Raw genomic sequence first — 25,079 nt, 5'->3', positions numbered from 1 at the left:
GTAAAACAAGGAAACAAAACACTCATGTTATATTTAAAATATACCATCTAGACAATGTCATTATGCCATCTCAGTGACAAATTGTAGAGAAGATAGACTATCAACATGGAGAAATAACTTAAAAGTTAAAGCTACCACAGGTAGAAAACTGGGTGAAAAATACGGCCCATGTAAGTATGCTACTCTAATTCGAAGAGCTGAGGGGGCATACCTTAGTTTTCATAGAAAAATAGTTTTTCTCTTGTCTTAAGGGGCAAGGTTATCTTTATTTTCATATACTATTATTTTTTCAAATTACTTTACCCATTGCCCATTGGAAAATCTGATAAACATCAGAATTTAGAAGCAGTATATAGTACAGTATAACGTATAAGGGAAGATCCCACTAACATCTGTCAACTGGGACCACGTCCCAGCCTTTTAATAGCTGAGGTCCTCTGTATCATATTAGAAACATGGAAGGGTCCAGCTAAGAGTCTGCAGCATGGCCAGCTCTACAGTCTTCTATTCTCTCTTTCCAGATGCTGCTATTTGACTCTGTAATAACGATAAAGGCAAAGAAAAGATTGCAGATGACCAGCACTAGACTAGTAGCCTACCCTTTCCTTCCCAACACAACCAGACCTGAATCAAAAATACTGCTGAACAATACATTATAAAAGATGTCACATTTTAAATAGCAATAGTTCTAAAATACCCAGAATTTCATGGCTATAAAAAATATAATAATTAAAAATATAATCACAATAATCTGCAGGTTTTCTTGAATTATTTAATTTAATAAAGTTCAGTATTCCTTATAACTCCTGATAGGGTGATAGGTTTGAAAACTATTTTATAGGCTCTAACACCTTAGAAAAATATTTGACCTGAAGATCAGGATAAGTAGAAAAGATTGTTGTTTATAAAATTTTATAATTTTGAAACTCCCATTTTATACACTGATACATCATTTTAAAACTAATCCTTAAAAAAAGTATGGGAAATGTAAAACAGTCAAGACAATTTACAGTTTCATGCTATGTCCCCTGTTAAGAAAAGTCCGAATATAATCAAATATGTTCACTTTCTGAAAATGTGATTGACTATTGAGCTTACTGGTATTCCTCTGTTTAAGTTCTCTTGTAAAGATCGCATAAGAATGAAAAATAAAAGAGGGCTGGTTAATGTTAACTGACTTGGTTTGAAATACACAGTAGCCTCTGTCACTAAACATTATGCTGAAGTGACTAGTTAACTCACATCTAGGGCAGTACTTTGCAACTCCTCTGTAAGTAGAAATGTGTGTTATGAAGAGAATATTACAGCCTTTGAAATAGTGCTCTTAAAAGGAAGCAGCAAAGGTAATTATCCTTAATTGTCTTTAATACTTTCAATCACGGGGGGGTACCAAGAATAGAAAAACGAACATCGTTTGGAAATGCCTATTTTTTTCCAAGGCAATTTTTCATTCAATGGTGAGAAAATAATCCAGATTGATCCCTTACTTTCAGTTCTATGCCACAGGGGATGGTCCTACTCCAGGAATAACAGGGGTTTCAAAGGCCATAAACATGCTCCTCTCAATATTTCTTTAGCCAAAGACCATTATATCGAGCTCATCCAGGTTGGGTTTCAGCCAGTTATTCTTCACCCAAACAAAAATGTCTGCCAGACATTCCAACAGCTGGGAGACAGTTCACAATGAGTCAACTTGAAAATGATTCATTGTGCTGAGTACTGAACAATGTTGGGGTGGGGGTGGGGTATGGCTGAGTTGGCTGTAGAGGGTGAGAACAAGTGGGAGATGAAGAATAACCATGTGGTTCTCCCATTAAGAAGGATCTTAGATAACAACCAGCAGACTCTTATCATTTCATTTTTAGGATAAACTCAACTGGGAAGAGTACTCCTGTCATGGACCCTCAGATGAACAAGCACTTATAAAGGCTACTGACAATATTTCTTAATCAAAAAGGTCAGATTTCCTTTTATCTATAAATAGAAGACTGAGCCTTTGTATCTAAATATCTGAATCTAAAATTATAAAAGTCAATTTTTGTTATGACTCAAATATCAGGATTTCGGTGATATAAGCTACGGCTTATGAATGATAGAAATTGTAAGGTTTAAGTATGGAATTAGTCTTCCATTCTAGTAGTATATAAGCAAGGTCCTGCATATTTAAATGGTCAACTTGACATTTATTTCAAAGAAGGTTTCTTTCCTTAATTTAACCTTAAAATTGACTAATAAACCACTTAACATCCTCTAATATTTATCTACATTATAAGTCTTTTTAAGGTAATTTGTGGGAGATTAAAAATATCAATTGTCCACCTTGCAGAGGAAAACTGATGAATTAATATAAAAGATAGACAGCCTAGATTTTAAAATCTCAGAAACTCATACATATATTTCATTTGTCATATTGCTAAGTTCCATAGGTTTACATCAGTTATTAACTACAAACGAAATTCTATTTTAAAAGCTTCCATGAAGTATCAGAACAAGAATAAACTTTTAATCATTACCATAAAATAAGTTACATTTAACGGTGACCCTACTGCTTTCTGCACAGCAATTCTGGAAAACAGTTTATGTAATGTGGCAAACCAGATTAATTGTGAAAGTTGTATAGATATCTGAAAAATGTCTATAAAATAAAAAGCACAGAAAATTATATAAGAATAACATCTAAGTTTCGGAATGAGATAAATTTTATACTAAACTCATTCAGTCTTCCAATTATTTGTAAGAGCATAAAAGATATTTGGGCATGTAAAGGTACTTACTTTTTTAAAAGTTCAAATAGTGTTACAGATTACTTCTTTACCTCCAAGATTCATAGGGAACGTGGTATATTGATGTAATCATATCTTAAAACCACTCTTGTCAAAATGTCTTTCAAATCGTAATATTAATACTAAATGGTCTTTTAGATAAAGGTAGGTAAATTTACTTAAAAGAATCTAAAATTAACTGCTTTTAAAAATCCTTAAAAGCATAATAATCACAATTCACTTTAGGAATAATGCACTATGGACAATAAATTGTCTTATAACCTGCAATGTTCAGAAAGCTTTAGCATAATGATTTTAGCAGAGGCCTGGAAACTGGAACTTCTATATTCTCATCTTAAGAGATTCTAAGTGTTTTTATGTTATTAGCCAAGATGCGAAACCTCTTTAGTCTACAGTATATGTATGTAGTTGGAAATGGAGAAGTAAAGGTATTTGTGCATCTATTACTTAGACATAAATTTTGAATAATTTTTGTGTTAAATTTGAAGTTGTTGCAATATAGTTGCCAATAGAATATTTGAGTAAGGACATTCAGGATTCACCAGTATGAGTAAATTAACGGTTACACCGCATGCATGGCATAATGACATCACCCAAATATATACAGTGATACTGCCACTCTTCCTTCCTGCCTATCTGGATGTGAAAATCTAGGATGACTCAAAAATCTTTCTTATACTAGGCAAATCGCCCTTCAGTCCTGGGTGAAAGTTGTCAGCTCTGGATAGTAGCCAAGACATGACTAGGAGGGAAGCCAGAAGAGAGCCAGGGTCCAGGAGTTTTAAGAGTTTGCTGGCAATCCCAAATAGCATTGTATTAAGTTACATAAAAGGTTCTTAAAACTTTCTGTTGTGGTGTAATTTCTTAATTAATTACTTAAATTTAAATTATGTCAAATGATGTTGCAAATAAAAAAGGCAAATCAGAATGTCCAGTTGACTACCTTCTTACTCCAATTTTAATTTCACAGAAAAACTTCACAGTTTTTGTTTTGATTGTTCCTTGTTTGGTTTCATAGAATGTTTCCTATTTACTTCTACAGAATGGTAACCTCTTTTTATTAGGATATGCCAAATCCATTAAATAGATTTTAAATAAAGGAAGGTTAATTTAATGCTCTTTTCCAATTCAAAGCTCATAAAGCCAAAATTAAGAACTTTGTTAAGAGATAAAGATTCAACCACTGCCACAGGAAGCTCCCTTTGTTTTTTAATAAAAATAGTTGAGATACCTATTTAGAGTGACCAAATAACAATGAGAATATATCAAAAAACTCTGAATATTTCCTTACTTACTTGGACCTAATTATCTCAACAATATAAATGATATAGTTTGTACCAATACAATATATACTTCCAGGAAAGATTTTAACAAGATAATTAAAAAGTAATTAACCAATCACTTAACTATCAAGAAGCTTGAAAGGAATAAATCAACTGACATAAAGCATTTGTGAAACGCCTCAAATTAGAATAAGTTCTTGGGTTACTCAAATAAGAAAGAGAGCAAACACACAATTTGAAGGGTAGAGTTCCATCTGAGTATGGCACGCACATCAGATTTGGGACTACAATAGCACAAAAGCACTATCAAGTTAATATTGAAAAGTTAAAGAAATATTTAAATTTATGTTTGACCCTACTATGTGAAACGATGTGTGTGTCTATGGTGGGGAGGGAATCATCACAAGAAAAGCAATTATTCTACTTAACAGCTCAAGTTATAATAACATTTTTTAAAAAATGATATTAGAAACACAAACATACCACAACTCATGACTTTTTTTTTTGTCGTGTAATCAAAAAAAACAAACTTGAATGAAAGGATAAATCTAGGGATATTTAATGAGGTATTTGTTTTTCCATGCTTATTAAGTTCTCCATTCAATTGAAATCAAGACTATGAAATAATAAAATTAAAAGTTATACAGTTTGTAACTTTTTACATGCCTTCCCTCACCTTCCCAGAGTTGTCACTTACTTCTGTGGATTAGACTCTTATTTTACTAAAAAAAAAAATTGATAGTGGGGAGATAATTATATTCATAATTAATTTTGAATTTAAGAAAGAATATAATTTTATCAAAATTATACTAATACATATTAATAATAATATTAATACCTTAGTGAAGGTATTAGATTAAATCTTTCCAGATTTAATACTGAACTTTATTCAAGGTCACACACAATTTTAAAATATGGAGGAACTTTTGTAAATTAAAAAAATCCTAATGGCAACACTCTCTTGGTAGCATTGTATATTGATATTCATGTAGGGAAATCATAAAACAACATATTTTGGTTCCTTTTTCTAATGTTTAAAACATATCCACAAAGAAGCTAATGGTAAATATACCTACCTCAAGGGCAAAAGAAATTGCTGAGTATGTTACCAAATACCAGGATTTTTACTAGGATTAAGCAATGGAGCCATATTTTTTGTTTTCCATCTGATCATATACTTGTTATTCTATATTTTGGTATGAAAATATTGGTTCCTTAAAATTGAAGCATTTTTTAAAGAACACATGATGTTATTTTCAGATATATTATTTACATTTACACTGGTCTCAAATACTACATGCTTTGCAGAACATTTGTTTACATCAGTTTCATTTTTTAGTAAGTTATTATATAAAACATTAAAAAAACTTACATATTCTGAAAACCCTTATAAATGGACTGAACAAAATGCTGTAATGGATAGGCTGAACAGAATAATGGCAAAATATTCAAAATTAATTTTAGGCATTTTTAATAAACTATACATCATCTAGTTTCATATCATAGAAATTATTCCCATGGAAATTTACTTGTATTTTTAAATCTTTTATGGGTAAATTCCTAAATCAGAAATTTGTTGCTCACTACTTTATACATGAAACCCTTAAAATGCAATTCGCAGATGTCCAAAAGCTCACACCCTGCCTGGAAAAACAACTGCTAATATCCAAATATCAAACAGAGCATCCAGCTGATGTTTGCGATGCAGTGGTAGGTTAAAGATACTAAAATTTAAAATCAGCTTAGAATAATCCCATATTGAGTATAAAATTATAGCCTGTCATCAGGAACAGGCTGACAGAGCCAGGTCCAGATGGGAGACTGGCTGCGAAAAAGGCTGAGGCAGGTGGGAATATGATGGGAACCTGACGGAAGACAGGACTACTCCCTCTGCTGGCAAGGTTCTCACCTGCTTGAATTTTTAACTAATGACTAGCTTTCCTTCAATTATTTAAGATATAACCAACAAATTATGTAAGGTGTTCCTTTTTTAGTTGGCTGTTCTGTGTTTGCACATTTTCAAACTCACAGTATCCTATTTTTTCACCAGATTAATTTCTCAGAGATATAAGGATCCAATGTTTCACCAGGAGGTCCAATTATTTACTTATAATTTAATTGCATCATAAGCATAAACAAATGCAGAATTGCTTTTATAAATATTAGGTCTTTAAAAATTAAAAACGCTTCTGATTTATGTTTGTTGATATATATCTCTTCTGGAAGAAAAAATTTCTTGGGCTACAGACTTCAGAATCTCTTTCTCAGGCTCTGCATAATGCCCCGTAATGAAATAATATAGAAATGAACCATATAAATCAACTATACAGGGAACAAGGAAACAGCATGTCACAGCAAAACAGCATAGATGTACAGCGCCAAACCCATCTGATAATCTAATGATCTGAGTTTACAGATATTATGTACTAATATATAAGAAATTAAGAACTAATGTTTACACAAAAATTTTGTTAAATTTTACAGAAAAATTATTCAATATTTGATTTTCAATGTAAGTTAATAGCTGCAGCAAAAACATTTAGTAAAAATCTGTTCTAAGATTTTGGCCTACAACCAGAAGCTCCCAGAACAGGAGGGATCAGCTTTTTCACCCACTGTTCTCATCTGAATCCTGGCTTAAAAGCTATTCCAGCTCCCAGCTTTCCAGAAGGCTCCATCCCAGGAATCCCTGCCTGCCATTTGGTTTGCTGATTTTAATCTCTCAGGACTTTCTTACAGTGGCTCTACTATGCTGAACTGGCACTTGCTTCTAGAAGTGAGTTATTATTAAACCTGTAGGTCAATTGTGGCACTAAAAACTCTTCGGAAGCTTTCAGCCACAGTGTACAATTTGCTAGTCTAATTAAATATTAATTCTAAGTGTTACATTTTGTGGCTAAGAGCTTTTATTTTCCATCATCAGCCTGGAAGAGAAAGAGGTTACAAGGCTAATTTAATCTCTCCCCCGTCCTCCCCAACATTAAAGATTAACTACATAGGGTGCAAAAACATTATTAGAGAAGCCGGAACTCTTTACATAGTAATAATAATGTAATTAATAGCAAAGGGCTAAAAAATAATGTTAGGATATAATATATGACCAGGTACTTAAACACCTTTAAATTATAATTCGTTTCAAGCATGTTTTGTCTCGATTTTAAGAAATAAGTATCGCCTTTCTTTGAAGACAGTAATCTTTCTTTAAGGGAAGGTATGCATCTAAGTATATAAACAGGAATAATTCAAAATTTGCATTTTCTTATAGGTGTTTTTCAGAAAGCTTGTAACACCCAAGATAAAAAGCTTAGTAATTCTATTTGTAAAATAAATACAAAATTAAGTAAAGTTGTACTTCTTTTCTGTACACAAAAGTGATGTAGTAGAGTAGAGCCTATAATAAAAATAATGTTAAAGATCCTTCCCCTTTTTTTTCTTCTATCATGTTCAAGGAGACGAAACACAGAGTCCCTCCCCGATTCTGCTCCCAGAACAGTTGTGTCCATGCCTGGACATTGGGCATTATAAAGACTATGCAGTCCAGCAGCCAAAGATTCCATATGCCCAAACAGATGACTCAATCTCCATACTGTGATGAGACATTTCACTATTTCTATCATTCATATATTTGAAAATTTTGGCTCTAAATAGTACTTTAACAACCATCACCACTACTAGGAACTATATAGTATGAATCGGTATATGAACCAAAACTTCATAATTTTAGGGAAAGCAAAAAAGTATTTAAAGTCAAAATTATTTTTCATTGTATGCCTTATCGAATATGATTTGGTTAGATTAATTATAATAAAAGGTTTCTAAATGACTCTTTTTACTTCTGAAGACACACATGAATCTTACTGACAGTTTTAAATATGCTACCCTTATTTAATATGCATATTTACACTAAGACAAAATGGCACATATACTGCTCCTAACGCTCTACGTAGACAGAAACTTATAAGAAATTTGGAGTTTATTTGTGTAAAAACTTTCAAACATCCTGGACCAAGAAAGTAAATTAGAAATATAAGTATAACGCATACAAGCTAAGATTTGATTTAAAAAATTAATCAAACACTAGATTGTGCAATATGAAACAGAAGAAAAAAAAACTGGAACTATAAAAATTTATAAATCCAAGCGTATAGGAGCAGAGTTGAAACACAGTTCTATTATTTGTTGTTGTAAAGAAAAACAGACTCTGTTTACACCCAACCAGACTTGTATGAAGTTACTAAATTTTCAAAGACTGGAATTTGACAAGTATGGTAAAATTAATATGGGTTTAATATGATTCATTTCATTTAAAAAACGTATTTCTTTTTAAACTTTTAAAAATGTTAATTTTTTGCAATCTATATCAGAGTAGTTGAGAAGGTCTAGAAAAATTAAGGCAGATTCTTAGTTGAGAATATGAAAAATTGATACCCAGAATATCCAACTTTATCCTTTAATTATTGAGTCGTGATCAAGAGATTGAATCTGTACTTTTCAGCCTTAAATATTTGTAACAAACTGCATTTAAAAAGACCATTTCAAATAATAATTCTCCTTAATAAAGTACATTTAAAAAGACCACTTAAGATAGATTAAGTTATGTGGCAGAAGGTGTTGTTATGCTTTCCTATAATGATGCTCATATCAACAATTACAAAAAAAATATTTTCCAGAATTTTATAGTTGTAAACTCATAAGAGTCTGTTGTTCCCTTACCATGCAATTATCCTTAGGTCTTGTTTTAAGAATAAAAGATTTCACACTGAGAGAAATTCACAAGGCCACTGGAGTCCACATTTCATAATCCTATGTTAGTGGTTAGTTCTATAGCTGTCCATTGCTTGCCTTAGAGTTTAGCTGCTAAAATACTCAGCATGCACACACAAAAGTTTATGGATGTGAAAAGGTTTGTTCTGAATTTCTCTACACTGAAACATACTGCATCATTTACTTCAGTGGGTTCAAAGTTTTCATATATTAATATTATAGAAGATCGATTTGAAAATATATCAATTAAAATAACACACTAAATAAAACTTCACTCAGTTTTCAAGAGACATGTAACAAGGGCCTGTCTTCCTGCTTTTCTTCAGAAAATGATTTTTCCTTGGTATAAGCTAACTAATGCTGGTGATAGTTTTCTTCAGTGAGGTAGCTGGAGGCGGGGGGAAGGTGGGGAGGGAAATTCCACAGATAAAATTGTTGGAAAATAGTGGTTTATGATAAAAACTGAATAAGGTTATTACTGACCAAATGCCAGTGATGACCAATAAAAATATGTTATAGGCCAGTTTCAAATCTAAAATCTATTCTGAATAAAAGAAAGTTTAAATAGTTTACCAACTAATATTCTATAAGAAAATACATTAAATGCTAGCAATACAAAGAATTATTGTAGAATGAGAAAAAGTTATTTCATATTTTATCATCAATAATGTCAAGGAAGTTTTCATTCCTGCATTATTATAGTTAAGGAGAAATTTATTGGGTTGTTTATATTTAAAAATTCCTTAAAAGTGTAGATTATGACAGCTTGAATAGATTAGCAATAATAAAAAGTAAATTTTCTTTTTGAAAGGAAAGCTGTGAGAAAGGTATAGAAAAATAACCTTTCCTATTTTAATTTCAACTCTAAGTGCTTTAATATTTATTTCCTGACAGTCAGGTAAAAGTGCTTTCAATCAATAAAAAATACAAATCAAGAACAACCTGTCACAGATTGTGTAAATAAAATGCATAAGCTAGGGGAAATTTATTTTCCTTTCACCTCGCCAATATAATCATAATAAGGCATGAAACTAAGTTTCTATTTCCAAAAAGAATAAATGTTATCGGTCACCATTTTTCTTAAGCAGAACTGTCACTGATAATTGAAAATAAAATTAATTTAAAAGGTACAAAATATTTGTATAATTTGCAAGTGGATGACAAATTTCGCTAATAGTAAGCCAGTTCTCATTTATAAGACCAAAAAACATTAGAGTTTCATATATTGCTAGATATGGAAATCAAACAGTATCCGATTGTAACAGCTTCAAAGTTATCACCCTGTAAAAAAAGCTCGTTAAAAAGTTTCGAAGGGTGTAGAACATTTGTGTTTCTAACAGTAAACAGGAAAAAAAGCAGCAGAATGTTCAATGTAGCTGAAACATAACAATCTTTAATATGGAAATTTATACTTAAGTTTTTAAAAGTTGAAATAATATTTTCATACTTAAGATAATAGGAAGGAAGAGTTTCAAGGTATGGTTTTAGTTATTTTTCTTAGATGTAACTTTTCCTCTTTCTTTTTCAATCCACGATAATCTTCACTCGACAACAGTTTTGAACAGTTGAGTTGTGAGAATGTGAGCAGCTGCTGTTATTATAACTAAAGGTCTGTCTACTGCTTGAGTCTGAGAGACCACATGTTCGGCTGTCCTCTCATCTTGCCATCCTCACCAATTAACTATTAACATGGAGGGCCGTACACATGCTCTTGGGGGCTCTTTAACAGGCTTCTTGGCGAGTGGAACAACTACACAGCAGGGATCTGGGAACTGAGTAATGCCGGAATATAGGGGAGCCGTCCATAGTTCTGCTCCTTCTAATGACACTTTGCTCCACAGTTCAGCATGTAACAAAGTCTGTATTTAACTTGGCCATTTTCACACACATTTTTAATACAGTGTCTTTGGGCAGATACTAAAACTGTATTCTAGCAAGAGACCAGATGAGCAATAATACTACTTCACAGGGAAAATTGTTTAGGACTATATATGCATACATATTTTAAGACATTCATAATATATTTGATGAATAATTTTAGTGTTTTCAGCAAACAGATATTTAGAATTTATTTTATTCATTTGTTTCAACGTACGCTTGTTATTTCCTGTGCTGTGATGAAAATAATCTCTAACCCAAAGGAAATAAACTATTTCAAGTTCAAAGTTATGAGGCTGAGCAGAAAATAGTTCAAATGCACATTTAAAAATAATTTTTTTCCACTCTACTTGCAAAAGTCTTATTACAACAATAAGTTAAAGTCAGCTTCGAATCTATATCATTATTTTCCCTATTTTAACTTTTCCCCCTCTTTGCAATTTCCTTAACTATGTGTTCCTTCTCTACAATGAAATTAAACATGGGAAGCATGCCAAAAGTACAATAAAGGGTAACTAATCATTACTGTACAGGTCTGACAGAATGCTAATAACTAAAGTAAGAACACTGATTGGCTGTTTTTTTTTGAACTTCATGTAATCTTTATTTATTTATTTTTTAACATCTTCATTGGAGTATAATTGCCTTACAATGGTGTGTTAGTTTCTGCCGTATAACAAAGTGAATCAGCTATACATAAACATATATCCCCATATCTCCTCCCTCCCACCCTCCCTATCCCACCCCTCTAGGTGGACACAAAGCACCGAGCTGACTTTCCTGTGCTATGTGGCTGCTTCCCACTAGCTATCTATTTTACATTTGGTAGTGTATATATGTCCATGCCACTCTCTCACTTCGTCCCAGCTTACACTTCCCCCTCCCCATGTCCTCAAGTCCATTCTCTACGTCTGCGTCTTTATTACTGCCCTGCCCCTAGGTTCTTCAGAACCTTTTTTTTTTTTTAGATTCCATATATATGTGTTAGTATACGGTCTTTGTTTTTCTCTTTCTGACTTACTTCGCTCTGTATGACAGTCTCTAGATCCATCCACCTCACTACAAATAACTCAATTTTGTTTCTTTTATGGCTGAGTAATATTCCATTGTATATATGTGCCACATCTTCTTTATCCATTCATCTGTTGATGGACACTTAGGTTGCTTCCATGTCCTGGCTATTGTAAATAGAGCTGCAATGAACATTGTGGTACATGACTCTTTTTGATTATGGTTTTCTCAGGGTATATGCCCAGTAGTGGGATTGCTGGGTCATATGGTAGTTCTATTTTTAGTTTTTTAAGGAACCTCCATACTGTTCTCCATAGTGGCTGTTATCAATTTACCTTCCCACCAACAGTGCAAGAGTGTTCCCTTTTCTCCACACCCTCTCCAGCATTTATTGTTTGTAGATCTTTTGATGATGGCCATTCTGACTGGTGTGAGGTGATAGCTCACTGTAGTTTTGATTTGCATTTCTCTAATGATTAGTGATGTTGAGCATCCTTTCATGTGTTTGTTGGCAATCTGTATATCTTCTTTGGAGAAATGTCTATTTAGGTTTTCTGCCCAGTTTTGGATTGGGTTGTTTGTTTTTTTGATATTGAGCTGCATGAGCTGCCTGTATATTTTGGAGATTAATCCTTTGTCAGTTGCTTTGTTTGCAAATATTTTCTCCCATTCTGAGGGCTGTGATTGGCTGTTTTTCCCCATCTAAGAGAAATAGATATTTTATATACTTTTAATCTAGTGTTACTTTATATAATATATTCAAATAAAGGTGTCACACTTCTATTATCTATAGATGTTTAATTATATGACAAAATTTCCAAGGATATCAAACTGCATTTCTATTTCCTGTCAGAATCTACTTTACTCTCAAATACCAAGCTCAAGCATCCAAAATACGTGCATATACTAATTGTCTGCTCCATCCATTCTATCTTTCATATTTCTGAAAAAACTCCAGGAGGATGGGACCTTGTTTGTCTTGTTCACTACTATATCCCCATGGATGCCTAGAATAGTACTTGCAATAAATATTTGTTGATTGAATAAATTATTCAATCACCATTTAAACCTTGACTTAAGAGTCTGCAGGGAAGGCACTGGTCATAGTCGAGAGGAAGTTGATGTATGATGTTAAAAAGAGTCATGTTACAACAAGGTGATGTTACTAAGACTTCAATGGCCATCTGACTTCAGCCAAGCTTCCTAACCTGTCTAACCTGTGAGAAGATCCTGTCCATGTTGTTCATAAAAAGAGGCAGAAAGCTGAAGACTTCTATTACTTCGATGGACTTGTGTACCTTAGTTTTTGTAGCCTGATCTCTGTTCAAATTCTCAGTTTTGGGGGTCTGTTTAAGTAACAATAGTGAAGGTGATAATTGTTGACATATAATGAGTGCCTACCATGTGCCAGCACTGGGTGAGCACATGTTATTGCTAATCCTCTGAATTTTTACAAATGAAGAAGCTGAGGCTGAGAAAGTTAGGACTTGACTAAGACCAAATTACTAATTGGGTCTATCTCCCTCCAAAGCCCAGGCTCTTTCTATCATTGAATGCTACTTTGTGCACAGTCTGCTTCTTAATTTTGACCCTATTTTGGTGCTTCCATTGAATAAGCAGCAGAGCATGGTGGTTAAGAGTATGGTATTTGGAAGGGAAACGCTTAGATCTAAATCCTGTCACTCAAGTAGCTGTGTGATCTTGGGAAAGTCACTTAAATTTTCTGTCCCTTTTTCCTTATCTATTAAATGGAAATAATGATAGCACCAACAATATAGGATTATTGTAAGGATTAAATGAGTTAATATTTGAAAAGATCTTAGGACTGCAACTGGCCTGTAGAAATCACTATGCAAGTTTTTATTAAACAAACTCACAGTTCCCTGGTTCTGTGTATGCATATGTCTTTGGTTAGCTTTGTAAGCATACTGCTTCCACTTCTTACTCTCTTTTCTTAGCCTAAACATTGTGATTTTCCTTGCCAGTCTTTAAGAGTTATTTAGAGTTTTATCCACTATTTATATCATGACTGGTTTAAGCAAACTGTTAAGTTTTACATTTTCTCCTAAGTATTTTCATAAAAAACCAAATATATGGTCAGATGTCCTGTTCAAAGAGCAAGGGAATAATTTATTTGTTTTTTTTTTTATAGCTCCACTGATATTAGGACCAGAAGACTACTATACGATAGCTAGGCAAAATTGTCTAGGGAAGAGACTGTGGTATAAGGTCACCAAAGTCTGACCTTATGTTTTCCTATTTCCTTTTCAAAATAGTCTCTTTACTGGTATTTTATTTTATTTTATTTTTTTTAATTTTTTTAAAATTTTTATTTATTTATTTATGGCTGTGTTGGGTCTTCATTTCTGTGCGAGGGCTTTCTCTAGTTGCGGCAAGTGGGGGCCACTCTTCATCGCGGTGCGCGGGCCTCTCATTATCGCAGGCTCCCTTGTTGCGGAGCACAGGCTCCAGACGCGCAGGCTCAGTAATTGTGGCACACGGGCCTAGTTGCTCCGCGGCATGTGGGATCTTCCCAGACCAGGGCTCGAACCCGTGTCCCCTGCATTGGCAGGCAGATTCTCAACCACTGCGCCACCAGGGAAGCCCTACTGGCATTTTAAAAAGCAGAATTTAAATTATATCTTTTTCAGTTTTACAAGAATTCAAATATATCTATAAAATACCAAAATTCAAATATTGCTTAACGTTCAGGGGTGTACATAGGATGATTTGAAGTCTTCTGATAGTATTACTGCTCTTCCCTTACACAGAGGCTAGAGGAATCACTGTCACAAACATTCACAATAGGTTTGGAATCTCTTCTCTAAATAATAATGATGATCACTACCAAAATGGCTTTAGAAATTTTTTTCTTTCTTTTCTTTATTGCATAGGCACCTTTGAAATAAATTTTAAAATTACATATATACGTATATTTATTTCATAATTATTTTGGTTCTTAAATTTAGGTCTTTGATTCATTCTGAATTAATTTTTGTATATGGTGTGAGGTAAGGGTCCAAACTTCATTTTTTTGCATGTAGCTATCTAGTTGTCCCATGCCATTTGTTGAAAGGTTATTCTTTTCTTATTGAATGGTCTTGGCATCCTTGTTGAAAATTTGTTGACCACAGATGTACGGGTTTATTTCTAGACTGTCAATTCTATTCCATTGTTTTATATGTCTATTCTTATTCTAGTACTCAAGTACTCCCTGGAGACCTCCAAGTTTCAATTACATCTGCTATATTTCTGTTATGTAATTAAATGTAAAGTTCTCACAGACCTTTGGAGTGTCACCAAGCATAGTCCTTGTTTCTTTGATTTGCTTGAATATGTCATTTAAGTTCAGACCTCAGTTGTGAAACAGGGATAATGCTTAACGTATCCAAGGACAGGAGCTTAATTCAGATGAACCCTTCAAGTCCTTTCTATTTAGCTCTAAGGTTAAAGATTTGAGATTTACTAGCTTTGAAAGAATGAGTTCCAGAATACAAATCTGTTAGATATTGTAGTAGAATTTTCCCATAATATGGTTCTAGAATCTGATTTTCTGGGTTCAAATTATGGTTTCTCAAGTATTTAACCTTGATCTAATTTCTGAATTTCTCTATACCTCAGTTTCCTTATATGTAAAATGGAGATAATAGCATTTACATAAAAATTCTATACAAATTGTTAGGTCCTGACTTAGTGTTTTTTATTTGCTAGTTGCTCTCATTGTTGTTATAATTGCTATTTCTTAGAGAAGTAAAACAAAGCTCAAAACTTCTCTGCTATAATTCATTCCAAATCAAAGTGTTTTAGTATGTACATTAGAAAAAATGACTTCAGTGATTTAGTTACTTTGACTTTCACATTCCATTCATTACAGCAGGTATTTCAGTTATATTATTTCTAGTATCATGTTATAGTATATGTGTACATATATACATACATACTGTGGAAACAGTCCCAAACTTGCCCCTTGAACACTCTTAAGAAAAGAACTTTTTTGAACCAATGAGGAAATCTTACAAATACCCCTCTTTCTCTGGGGAGACTGGTCTCTTTTTATGAGAGTGTAACTTCAGTAGAAATATATATAGAAACAAGGAGGGAAGACGGGGACTAGTCCTATTCAGATCAGCTTTTTTTCCCAATGTTTTTTACTGTGGTAAAGTACATATAGTGTAAAGTTTACCATTTTAACCATTTTTTAAAAATAAAAAAATAAATACATTTATTTATATATATATATATTTTTATTTATTTATTTATGTTTGGCTGCGTTGGGTCTTCGTTGCTGCACACAAGCTTTCTGTAGTTGTGGCGAGCAGGGGCTACTCTTCATCGTGGTGGCTTCTCCTGTTGCAGAGCACGGGCTCTGGGCCCAAGGGCCTCAGTAGTTGTGGCATGCGGGCTCAGTAGTTATGGCACGTGGGCTCTAGAGTGCAGGCTCTGTAGTTGTGGTGCACAGGCTTAGTTGCTCTGCGGCATGTGGGATCTTCCTGGCCCAGGGCTCAAACCCATGTCCCCTGCATTGGCAGGTGGATTCTTAACCACTGTGCCACCAGGGAAGCCCTTAACCATTTTTAAGTGTACAGTTCAGTAGTATTAAACACATTCATAATGTTGTGCTACCATCACCACCAGCCATCTCCAGAACTCTGTGCATCTTGTAAAACTGAAACTCCATACCCATTAAAATAATAACTCTCATTCTCTCCCACCCCCAGCACCTGGCAACTACCATTCTATTTTCTGTCTCCATAATTTTGACTACTCCAAGTATGTCATATAACTGGATTCACAGTATTTGTCTTTCAATGATTGACTTATTTCACTGAGCCTAACGTTCTCAAGATTTATCCCTGTTGTAGCACATGTGAGAACTTCCTTCCTTTTTAAGGCTGAATAATATCCCGTTGTGTGGATATGCCACATTTTGCTTATCTATTCATCTGTCAGTGAACAGTCAGGTTGCTTCTACATTTTAGCTGTTGTGAATAATGCTGCTATACATGGGTGTAAAAATATCTCTTCAAGATCTATACGCAGATCAGCTTTATGATCAACGACAAGATATGACAGCAAAATCAACCTCATGTCACAATGATACTAGTAAGTTCACAATAAATCAAAGAAAAAAATAATAAAATTAGTGAAGATGAAATTACCACATACTCACTGTATATTAAAACCACAAGTACTAGGGAATTGAATAATCTAAAGGACATCTTGCTGCTCCGGCATTTCAAGCATCTGAAGTCTCTTTTATCCAAATGGCACATGAAAATAATTTACCGGATTCATAAAGCACTTATAAACTGCTCTTCACTATAAACCACGAGTTAGGAGAAAGTAGTTTTGGAAAGTTCTTACCTGGATAAGGTGTGTTGGCACTGTGATGATACAGGCTGAAAGAGAGGTTCGCAGAAGACCACGGAGCATATAGAGGAACTTCGTAAGACTGTGACTGCTGTCACAGTTTTCTGTCCAGCAAATGTCATCTCCCCACAAAGGTGAACCAAGATTCTGGATTCCTATTCTTAAAATGTTTTTCTGTTTTTTCTAAGGGAAAGTGAGAGGGAGGTAAACACATTAAGTTTTATTAAACAACAGGATACCTACGTCTTTTACTTTTATCTGCCGGTTCTTATTTTTATTCAACACAGATCAGGGAGATAATGTCAACAGACGTAGTAAAAAGTTTTATGTATTATCAATAATAAGGCAATATAAAGGAAACCTTTTAGATTACAAGACTATAAAAAAATAGCAGAACTGTTGTTTTGTTTTTTCTTTTGGAAAATTTGAAGTGTATCACAAGCCTCAAGCTTTTGTTTCTAAATCTTAACAGTGACTAAGAATTATGTTTGAGGCAATTAAAGTAATACATAACAAATCACAGGTAATAATAAAGAGAATCTAAACTAGAATGCTTACAAACCATTCTTAGTATTACAAAACTCTGTAAGTCTTTCAATAAACTACAGAGTGCTCAATATTTCTCAGATAAATTCTATCATGTCCACCGCCTACTATTTTGTTGAAAGAAGTTTAAAAATGTATTTTTGGGGGTTTAGCATTTTACACTTGCCTCTATTTTTTCTTCTTGAAGCTATTTTTATGTAACAATTTGACATTTTCAATAAAACTTAACAGGTGCATGTTTAGAACTTGATCCCATTGACATTAAGGTCATAATAATAGTGAATGATATTTCTTGGGAAAAGAGTATTGAAAAACCATTAAATAAAAGCTAAAATGACTGTCAATAAATGTTTACCAGCAGATGTGTTTATAATAAATTCTACTGTTTGGGTTATTCTAACTGAACAAATGTTTTGCAAATGCTTCCCTTAGCAATTCAGCAAAATTTCCAGGCAAAGGAAGGAGCTCTTAGCAAAACCTGGCACATGGAAATAACTGGAAAATCATTATTACAATTCTAACGGGGAAAATAAGACTATTCTCCCAAAGCAAAGATTTGGAACATGCCACTTTAGATGTGATTTCTGATGAAACAAGATCTGAAAATATATATATCACTTGCTGTTGCTACAGAATACCACTAATAAAATTTATTAGCCAACTAGTTATTGCCCAATACTATATATATATATATATATATATATATATACACACAATATATAATATCTCCCTGATATTAGACACACAAGTGATTTTTTGTATTCCTTTTCAAGGAGAATTTGTTGACAATAGAAAGTAGGGAAAATGAATAAAACGTTGAAATGTTAGAAGAGGGAAGACTAAGGAGACAATAGTAAGATGGGTAAGATACAGACTTAAAGTCTGCATTGTGCAACTAAGTAGATGTATGATTTTGGGTAAAACAAGTATATTACTTAGGCCTTAGTTTTCTCATCTCTAAAATAAAAAGGATAGAATAGAACATTGCTGTATGAGACCATATAATTCTTCAAATATATAAAGTGACACAATGGCCTGGATAAAACTGCGAGAATGAGATTTTAAAAAGAGGAATTTAGTCTAAGCACATTTGAGAAAAATTTTCTGACTTCTAGGACCTAAAGCACAATGACAATATCAAGGCAGTTGGTCCTATTTTCTTTTCTGGTTGCCTTGAGGTTATGATGACAACCACCTAAGATACCATATGTGGTGATCCTCAACAGTCCATAAAAATTGTTTTCTTTTTATTTCTGCATTACTTGAATAAAATGAAGTAATATGATGTACCATGGTATATGTCAGAAGTATAAATAAATTTCCAATGAGTTCCTATATCTGTGAAATATGATAGGTTATTCATTTTTATGTATTACTTACAAACTCAGAATTTAAACAAAATGGCAAGATTAAGGTTCATTCTTCTCATCCTTAAACTTGTTATCTTATGAACTGTAGCTTAAGTTAGATTCCTAACAGAAAGAGCAATCTGGAAAAAAAAGAGAGAAAATTCCTCCCCCACCCCAAATCTAGATATTAGAATGAAATCTGGTGGTAAAAGGAGAGCAGCCTCATATTGTTTACCCTGTCAACATTTCAGAAACTAAAGGTCAGCTGTATTTTAACCCACAGTCACCATTACCTACTACTGTTGTATCAAAAAGTTTACACAAGTTTATAACAAAAATGCTGTCAGGTGCAGAATCATGAGAACCACAGTTTAGTGACTTTGACAGTTACACTGATATACACATATAGAAAGAATGAAAATATTAAGCCAGAGAATGAATGAGTGATAAGATATTTAAGTGAAGTAGGTACACAGCACATTAGAACATAATTGAGCATAATACTTCAACACAGGGAATACATTTATATTTTAAAAAATATGACAGTATTGTAAAAACAAAGGTTGAGTTACAAATCTCCTGTGTTGTTTGGGACATATAATTGCTTGCTACACCATATAATAATGGGGCATACTGTAAGGCATAATAAAATTAAAAAAATAAATGTTTGCTGACAGCTGAACAATAAATAAATTTATCCCTATGAGAAGATCTAAAATATTTAATCTGGTACTCTAAGTAAAATCAATGTTCAAATTTCACTTATTGTATTATTTCTTAGATATCTGAAAATCAAAAATTAAAAATAAAATTATGACAGCGATTTGTAAATGTTTCCACTCCAAGTATATTTACGGATGACCTACAATACTTTACTTACTACTGTTATTAATTATATGGTAGTATATAATATTCTGTTCCTTAGAGTCTATTTCTATTTGTTGCCTCCAACTAGTTTAGTTTATTTGAAAATGTTGTGATAGAGAAAGTAAGATGAAAATATCCTTTTAAAAAGTAGGATTTATTTCATTGTCAGAATATTATTTTGACTCGGGAATAATATTTTTTGACGTAGTGCCTGATAGATGCATTTCTGTGGCTTTTGGAAGTAATCTAAAGTTTCTGAGGCAGATGTATAGACTAGGTAATTTAGCAAATGATGTAATCCATAATTTAAAAATATGCAAATTCATTAACTATATTTTAGTTCTAATAAAATTGGAAATATATATTTATAATAACTTATTGGCATATTTAATTTAATTTAAAATTTGTTTTTAGCATTCCTGGTATTCACCATAAAAATGTCTGTCTCAACCCTGTTTAATCTTTATGAAGGTCAAAAGTTATAGAACCTCTGGTTCAGAGACCCAAACCAGTTTGTTGTCTATCAATGTTCATGAAATAAAATATTGTTTACTGAAAACAGTGTTGATTCATAGTCAAATAAACAAGTAAGAAAACAAACCTTTCATTCTATTCCAATAATAGCTTTTTAAGGGTTCTTTGGATGTGTGTGTGTGTGTATACGTATCCATATATGTAAGTATAAGGGTATCTCTTTGTTACTGCCTTTGCTTTTTTTGCATTCTATAAAATTTCTTGCTCTTAGAAGATGTGTCATCATCCTACAAGAGCAGCAGCTCTGCACACTGTACCACAGGAACTGTTATGACATGCCTGTTTCCATAGTTACCAGAGCAAGTGGGGAGAGGTGTCTGTCAGGGACCAATTACCTCTCCAGACGGGCACTGCCACCAAAGAGAAGACATGGTGCCCATAAATCTTAGCTAGGACCAAAAATGGAACAACAATGAGCAAAATAAAACTGTACTAAATACCAAGGGCCATCACAAAAATTGTAACATACATGAAAAACCATCTATAAATGAATGTCTGTGCTTTGCCATACACACATAAGTATTTTCAACCTGCTATTAAACTGATGATCAAAACAAATTTTAAAAGTATTTATTTTGCCATGGACAAAGTGTTAAATATAGCAATAAAGCTTATAAGAATATTTAAAAATCTATGATATGAATTAAGAGCAAATATAGTTGATAATGCTGAAAATAAGACTTTTGGCTTTTTTGTCTTCTTCAATAAAAATAATGGTGCTCTGGAAATAATTCTGCTAAAATACTATAAATGAAATGCAAAACTTTTAGCAGCAATAGCAATTAAAATCACTGAGGAAGAATTGTGAAAGGCATGATATCTAGAAATAAAATTTCCCTCATTTTGTTTAAGTTAAACTAACCGGAACATTTTTAATAGCAGGAATCCAGAGGAAGTTTTTAAAAATAGAGCTACAGAGAAATAGTTAACTTATAAAATGTTTTAATGTAGCAAATAAAAATGCATCTTTTATCCAATGAGACAACTCAAAGCATAATATAATAAATAAAATCTTGAAATAATTAATTCTTACTCATAAGATAATTTAACATTAAGGCCTAAATGACAGAAATAAAAAAATTTAGATAGTACAAGTCTTGCAGATTTAACAGTAATTTTCAAACTGTGGTATTTAAACTCCAGGTACTACAAATACATAATTAAAAATAATTACTGTTGACAATGTATGTGAACTTCTTAAGTGCATCCACTGAGAACTTAGCTAAAATTCTAAATACACATTTACAGTCAAACTAAGGCTGCCTGTGCTCTGCTTATTTACATCCTCTATGCTTAGAAACAGCTTGTTCGCTGTTGATTATTCTAAGACCTTCTGAGTCTACCCCTAGAGAGTTTAAAAACAGCATTACATACATGATTATAAAAAGGCTTTGAAGGTACTCAATACCTGGGGATTGGATCCATCAAATCCTTCCTCATAAATGATGTTCTGGATAAACTGCAGCAGCTTAATGTAGCCATGGTTCAAAGAACTGTTGATAAGAAGTGGTTCAAATGCATAAATGGGCTTATTACACAGGAAATATAAACTGTAAGCTAAAACTTTAAATAAATAATTAAAAGATATACATTTATGAGACTATACTTAAATATAAGACAAAATAGTATAAGGCATTCTAAAATAAAAAGTCAGTACATCCATGGAATAAGTTGCAATGCCCTATATTAACTAGGTCAATGTTCTTGACATCATGGGAAGATAAAAATCTGTGGAGACTGAGACGACTTAATTATGTCAGGCTTAGTTACCTCCAAGAAAATTAATGATTTAATGAAGCAACCTAAAAGATGAAGCCACTATAGCTTTTCAGGAGTAATCATAGATAATTAACACATAGTTAATGAACTGCTATGCCAAGTACACCTGAATCAATGTCCTGATCACCTGAGCTCATCTTCCATCAAAGTTTTAATATTCTTAGAACAAATCGCTAAAATAATATTAATTCAAAAACAATTTTTTAAGAAAAATGAAGACAAGTGAATATAAGCTCCACTTCTGTCTGTAAAAAAAAGACAATAAGACAAATGTATGAATTTAAGAAGATAAACTGTTTCCCACATGAATATTAGCATTAATGTTACTATTTCAAAATATTTTACAAGTGCTATGAAACATAACAAAAATTTAGTAAGAGTGAAGAAAATCTGATTTAACATTAACTGAATTTAAGATTCTTCATAATGGACAACCTGTGTGCTATATCTGAACATTAAATGTCATGATAAGGAAATTCTGAAACACTGCAATTTCATCGAAATTGAAGTGCCTAATACTGTAAAAGCTGCAGGTGATCTTAAAAATACAAAAGTATTGGGACTTCCCTGGTAGCGTAATGGTTAAGAATCTGCCTGCCAATGGAGGGGACACAGGTTTGAGCCCTGGTCCGGGAAGATCCCACATGCTGCGGAGCAACTAAGCCTGTGCGCCACAACTACTAAGCCTGCGCTCTAGAGCCCGCGAGCCACAACGGAGCCCTCGTGCCACAACTCTTGAAGCCTGTGCGCCTAGAGCCCATGCTCTGCAACAAGAGAAGCCACCGCAATGAGAAGCCTGCACATCGCAACGAAGAGTAATCCCCGCTCGCCGCGACTAGAGAGTGCCCAAGTGCAGCAATGAAGACCCAATGCAGCCAAAAATAAATAAATAAATTTATAAAAAAGAAAAAAATACAAAAGTATTTGCTTAACTGTGATCTTAAGTAAAGTGATCATATAGGCAGAAGTGCCTGCCATAAAGAAAAAAGGAAATATAATTTGAAGCATTCAGGTAACATTAAAGAATGTAAGTTAGGAAATGTAGCAAACTGCTTAAATTAATGTGTGCAAAATCAATGGCAAGTGGTTCTTGCCACTTGCCACTGTAAACATTTTATAGAACAGTCACACCCAGCCCAAAAGTACCTCTCGAACAGCAACAAAAAAAGAAAACCAAGAGAAAAGAATGGTGTTCTGTGCAAAACAAGTATTACTCCAATTGAAGGATTTGGCAGTACAGTTATTTCTCATATACTTATTTCTCCATTTTCAATAAAAATACAATGGATTTCATGACCGCATTTTTCTACTTTTGTGAGGAAATGTGTCTATAAACAATGATATTCTATAAGGACAACGATGTGACTATTTCACATCTTAACACGTATTTGTCCTCGCTAGCTCAACTTACAGAACACAGCGTTGCTGTTTGAACGCAGCAGATTCAATCCCTATCTGGGTCAGTTAGCTTTGCACAGGGGCTAAAATCTGCTCCAAGGCCCCATATTATGAAATGAATTCCAGCCAACCATTTGACGAATCTCATATGGGTTAAAGGAGGGTGGATCAAAAACATATCCAGAGTATCCTAATCCACCAATAATGAATCTACCTAAGACCATTATTATTTCATATGTTCAAAAAGTTTCTTAAGCATTTTTCCCTCTGCCCCAAATTGTTCAATAATAAAATCTGCCTTAAGTATTTGGTAGTAAATTTGCTATCTAAAGGCACACTACTAAATACCACATACATAAATTACTTCTTAGTTTTTTAGTTGCCACCATTTATCCATTTCATCTTTTCACAGCCTGTTAAGATAACTATAGTAGGTCTAAGATTCTCTTCAGTGGTTTGGGGCGGTTGTTCTCTTGATATGAGAACAAAAACAAGACATAAAGCCAAATACATCTTAGTCTCTTTCCTTATTTCACATTGACATAAACAACCCAATCACTAACAGTGATTAGAACTTTATAATAAAGTAAATTTTCCGATCTAGTTGGATTCCTAGGAAAATGAACACTTTGATGACAAAATAAATGGGAAAAATATCAATATTTATGTACACTGAGAATATTCATTTTTTGATACATGGGATTAGAACTTTTAAAACTGAACTAGTTTATATGGTATTAATATTAAAATACTAAGCATTGTTAACCTCCATGAGATAAATTTCCTTGTCAACAATATTTATAGTAATATATTTTTTTTGCTGAAAATAAATATCTTGTCACCTAAATTTTTTTTTTTTATTAAACCCCTTTAATTTTGAGGATGTTGCCTTTCTGTTTGTTCAGCAGTCTAGTAACTCATAAAACAGGAGTTGTCAAGAAGGAAACCCAGTTACAAATATGACTCTGGCTTCCTTATTAATGTTTCCAAACATTTCACAAAGGGTAGGTTATCATGGTGTTTATAACATATCTCAAAGGCAGCACATTTCAAACATTTTTTTTTTTTTTTTAAATCTTTTGATTTTGAAGCAATGGCTCTAATTCACATTTTTAAAGATTTTTATTTATTTATTTTTATTGATTGATTGATTGATTGCTATGTTGGGTCTTCGTTTCTGTGCGAGGGCTTTCTCTAGTTGCGGCAAGCGGGGGCCACTCTTCATCGCGGTGCACGGGGCTCTCACTATTGCGGCCTCTCTTGTTGTGGAGCACAGGCTCCAGACGCGCAGGCTCAGTAATTGTGGCTGACGGGCCCAGTTGCTCCATGGCATGTGGGATCTTCCCAGACCAGGGCTCGAACCTGTGTCCCCTGCATTGGCAGGCAGATTCTCAACCACTGCGCCACCAGGGAAGCCCCCGGCAGCACATTTCAAATCATGTATTTTATTTTGCCTGATTTTCATAATTTTCAACAACTTTCATAGTAAAATTATCTATCTTGAAATTCTACAATGT

General features: G+C 33.3%; 1 protein-coding gene and 1 long non-coding RNA gene across 3 annotated transcripts in view; one reads left to right on the top strand and one right to left on the bottom strand.

The window, feature by feature from the left end:
- The window catches only part of ELP4 (elongator acetyltransferase complex subunit 4), a 225,871-nt gene that overhangs the window by 124,687 nt on the left and 76,105 nt on the right, over positions 1 to 25,079 (bottom strand). The window contains exons 6-8 of one of the 2 annotated variants that reach the window (XM_082476675.1): positions 21,794 to 21,878; positions 17,084 to 17,272; positions 11,453 to 12,421 (exon numbers count right to left, since the gene is read on the bottom strand). In XM_082476675.1, coding sequence (XP_082332801.1) covers positions 12,008 to 12,421; positions 17,084 to 17,272; positions 21,794 to 21,878 — 688 coding nt within the window. In that variant the 3' untranslated portion in view covers positions 11,453 to 12,007. Of the gene's footprint in view, positions 1 to 11,452; positions 12,422 to 17,083; positions 17,273 to 21,793; positions 21,879 to 25,079 lie in introns of those variants that run through there. The other variant, XM_082476676.1, reaches the window with a different exon arrangement.
- LOC309667820 lies at positions 6 to 21,032 on the top strand. Its single transcript, XR_014267984.1, has 2 exons — positions 6 to 1,957; positions 19,766 to 21,032. It is a non-coding gene; the product is annotated as an uncharacterized lncRNA (long non-coding RNA).

This window comes from Balaenoptera physalus (genome assembly GCF_965194825.1).
Source record: "Balaenoptera physalus genome assembly, chromosome: 10".
Lineage (NCBI taxonomy): Eukaryota > Metazoa > Chordata > Mammalia > Artiodactyla > Balaenopteridae > Balaenoptera > Balaenoptera physalus.
The sequence above is the reverse complement of the archived record's forward strand: the minus strand, read 5'-3'. Positions and strand labels throughout refer to the sequence as shown.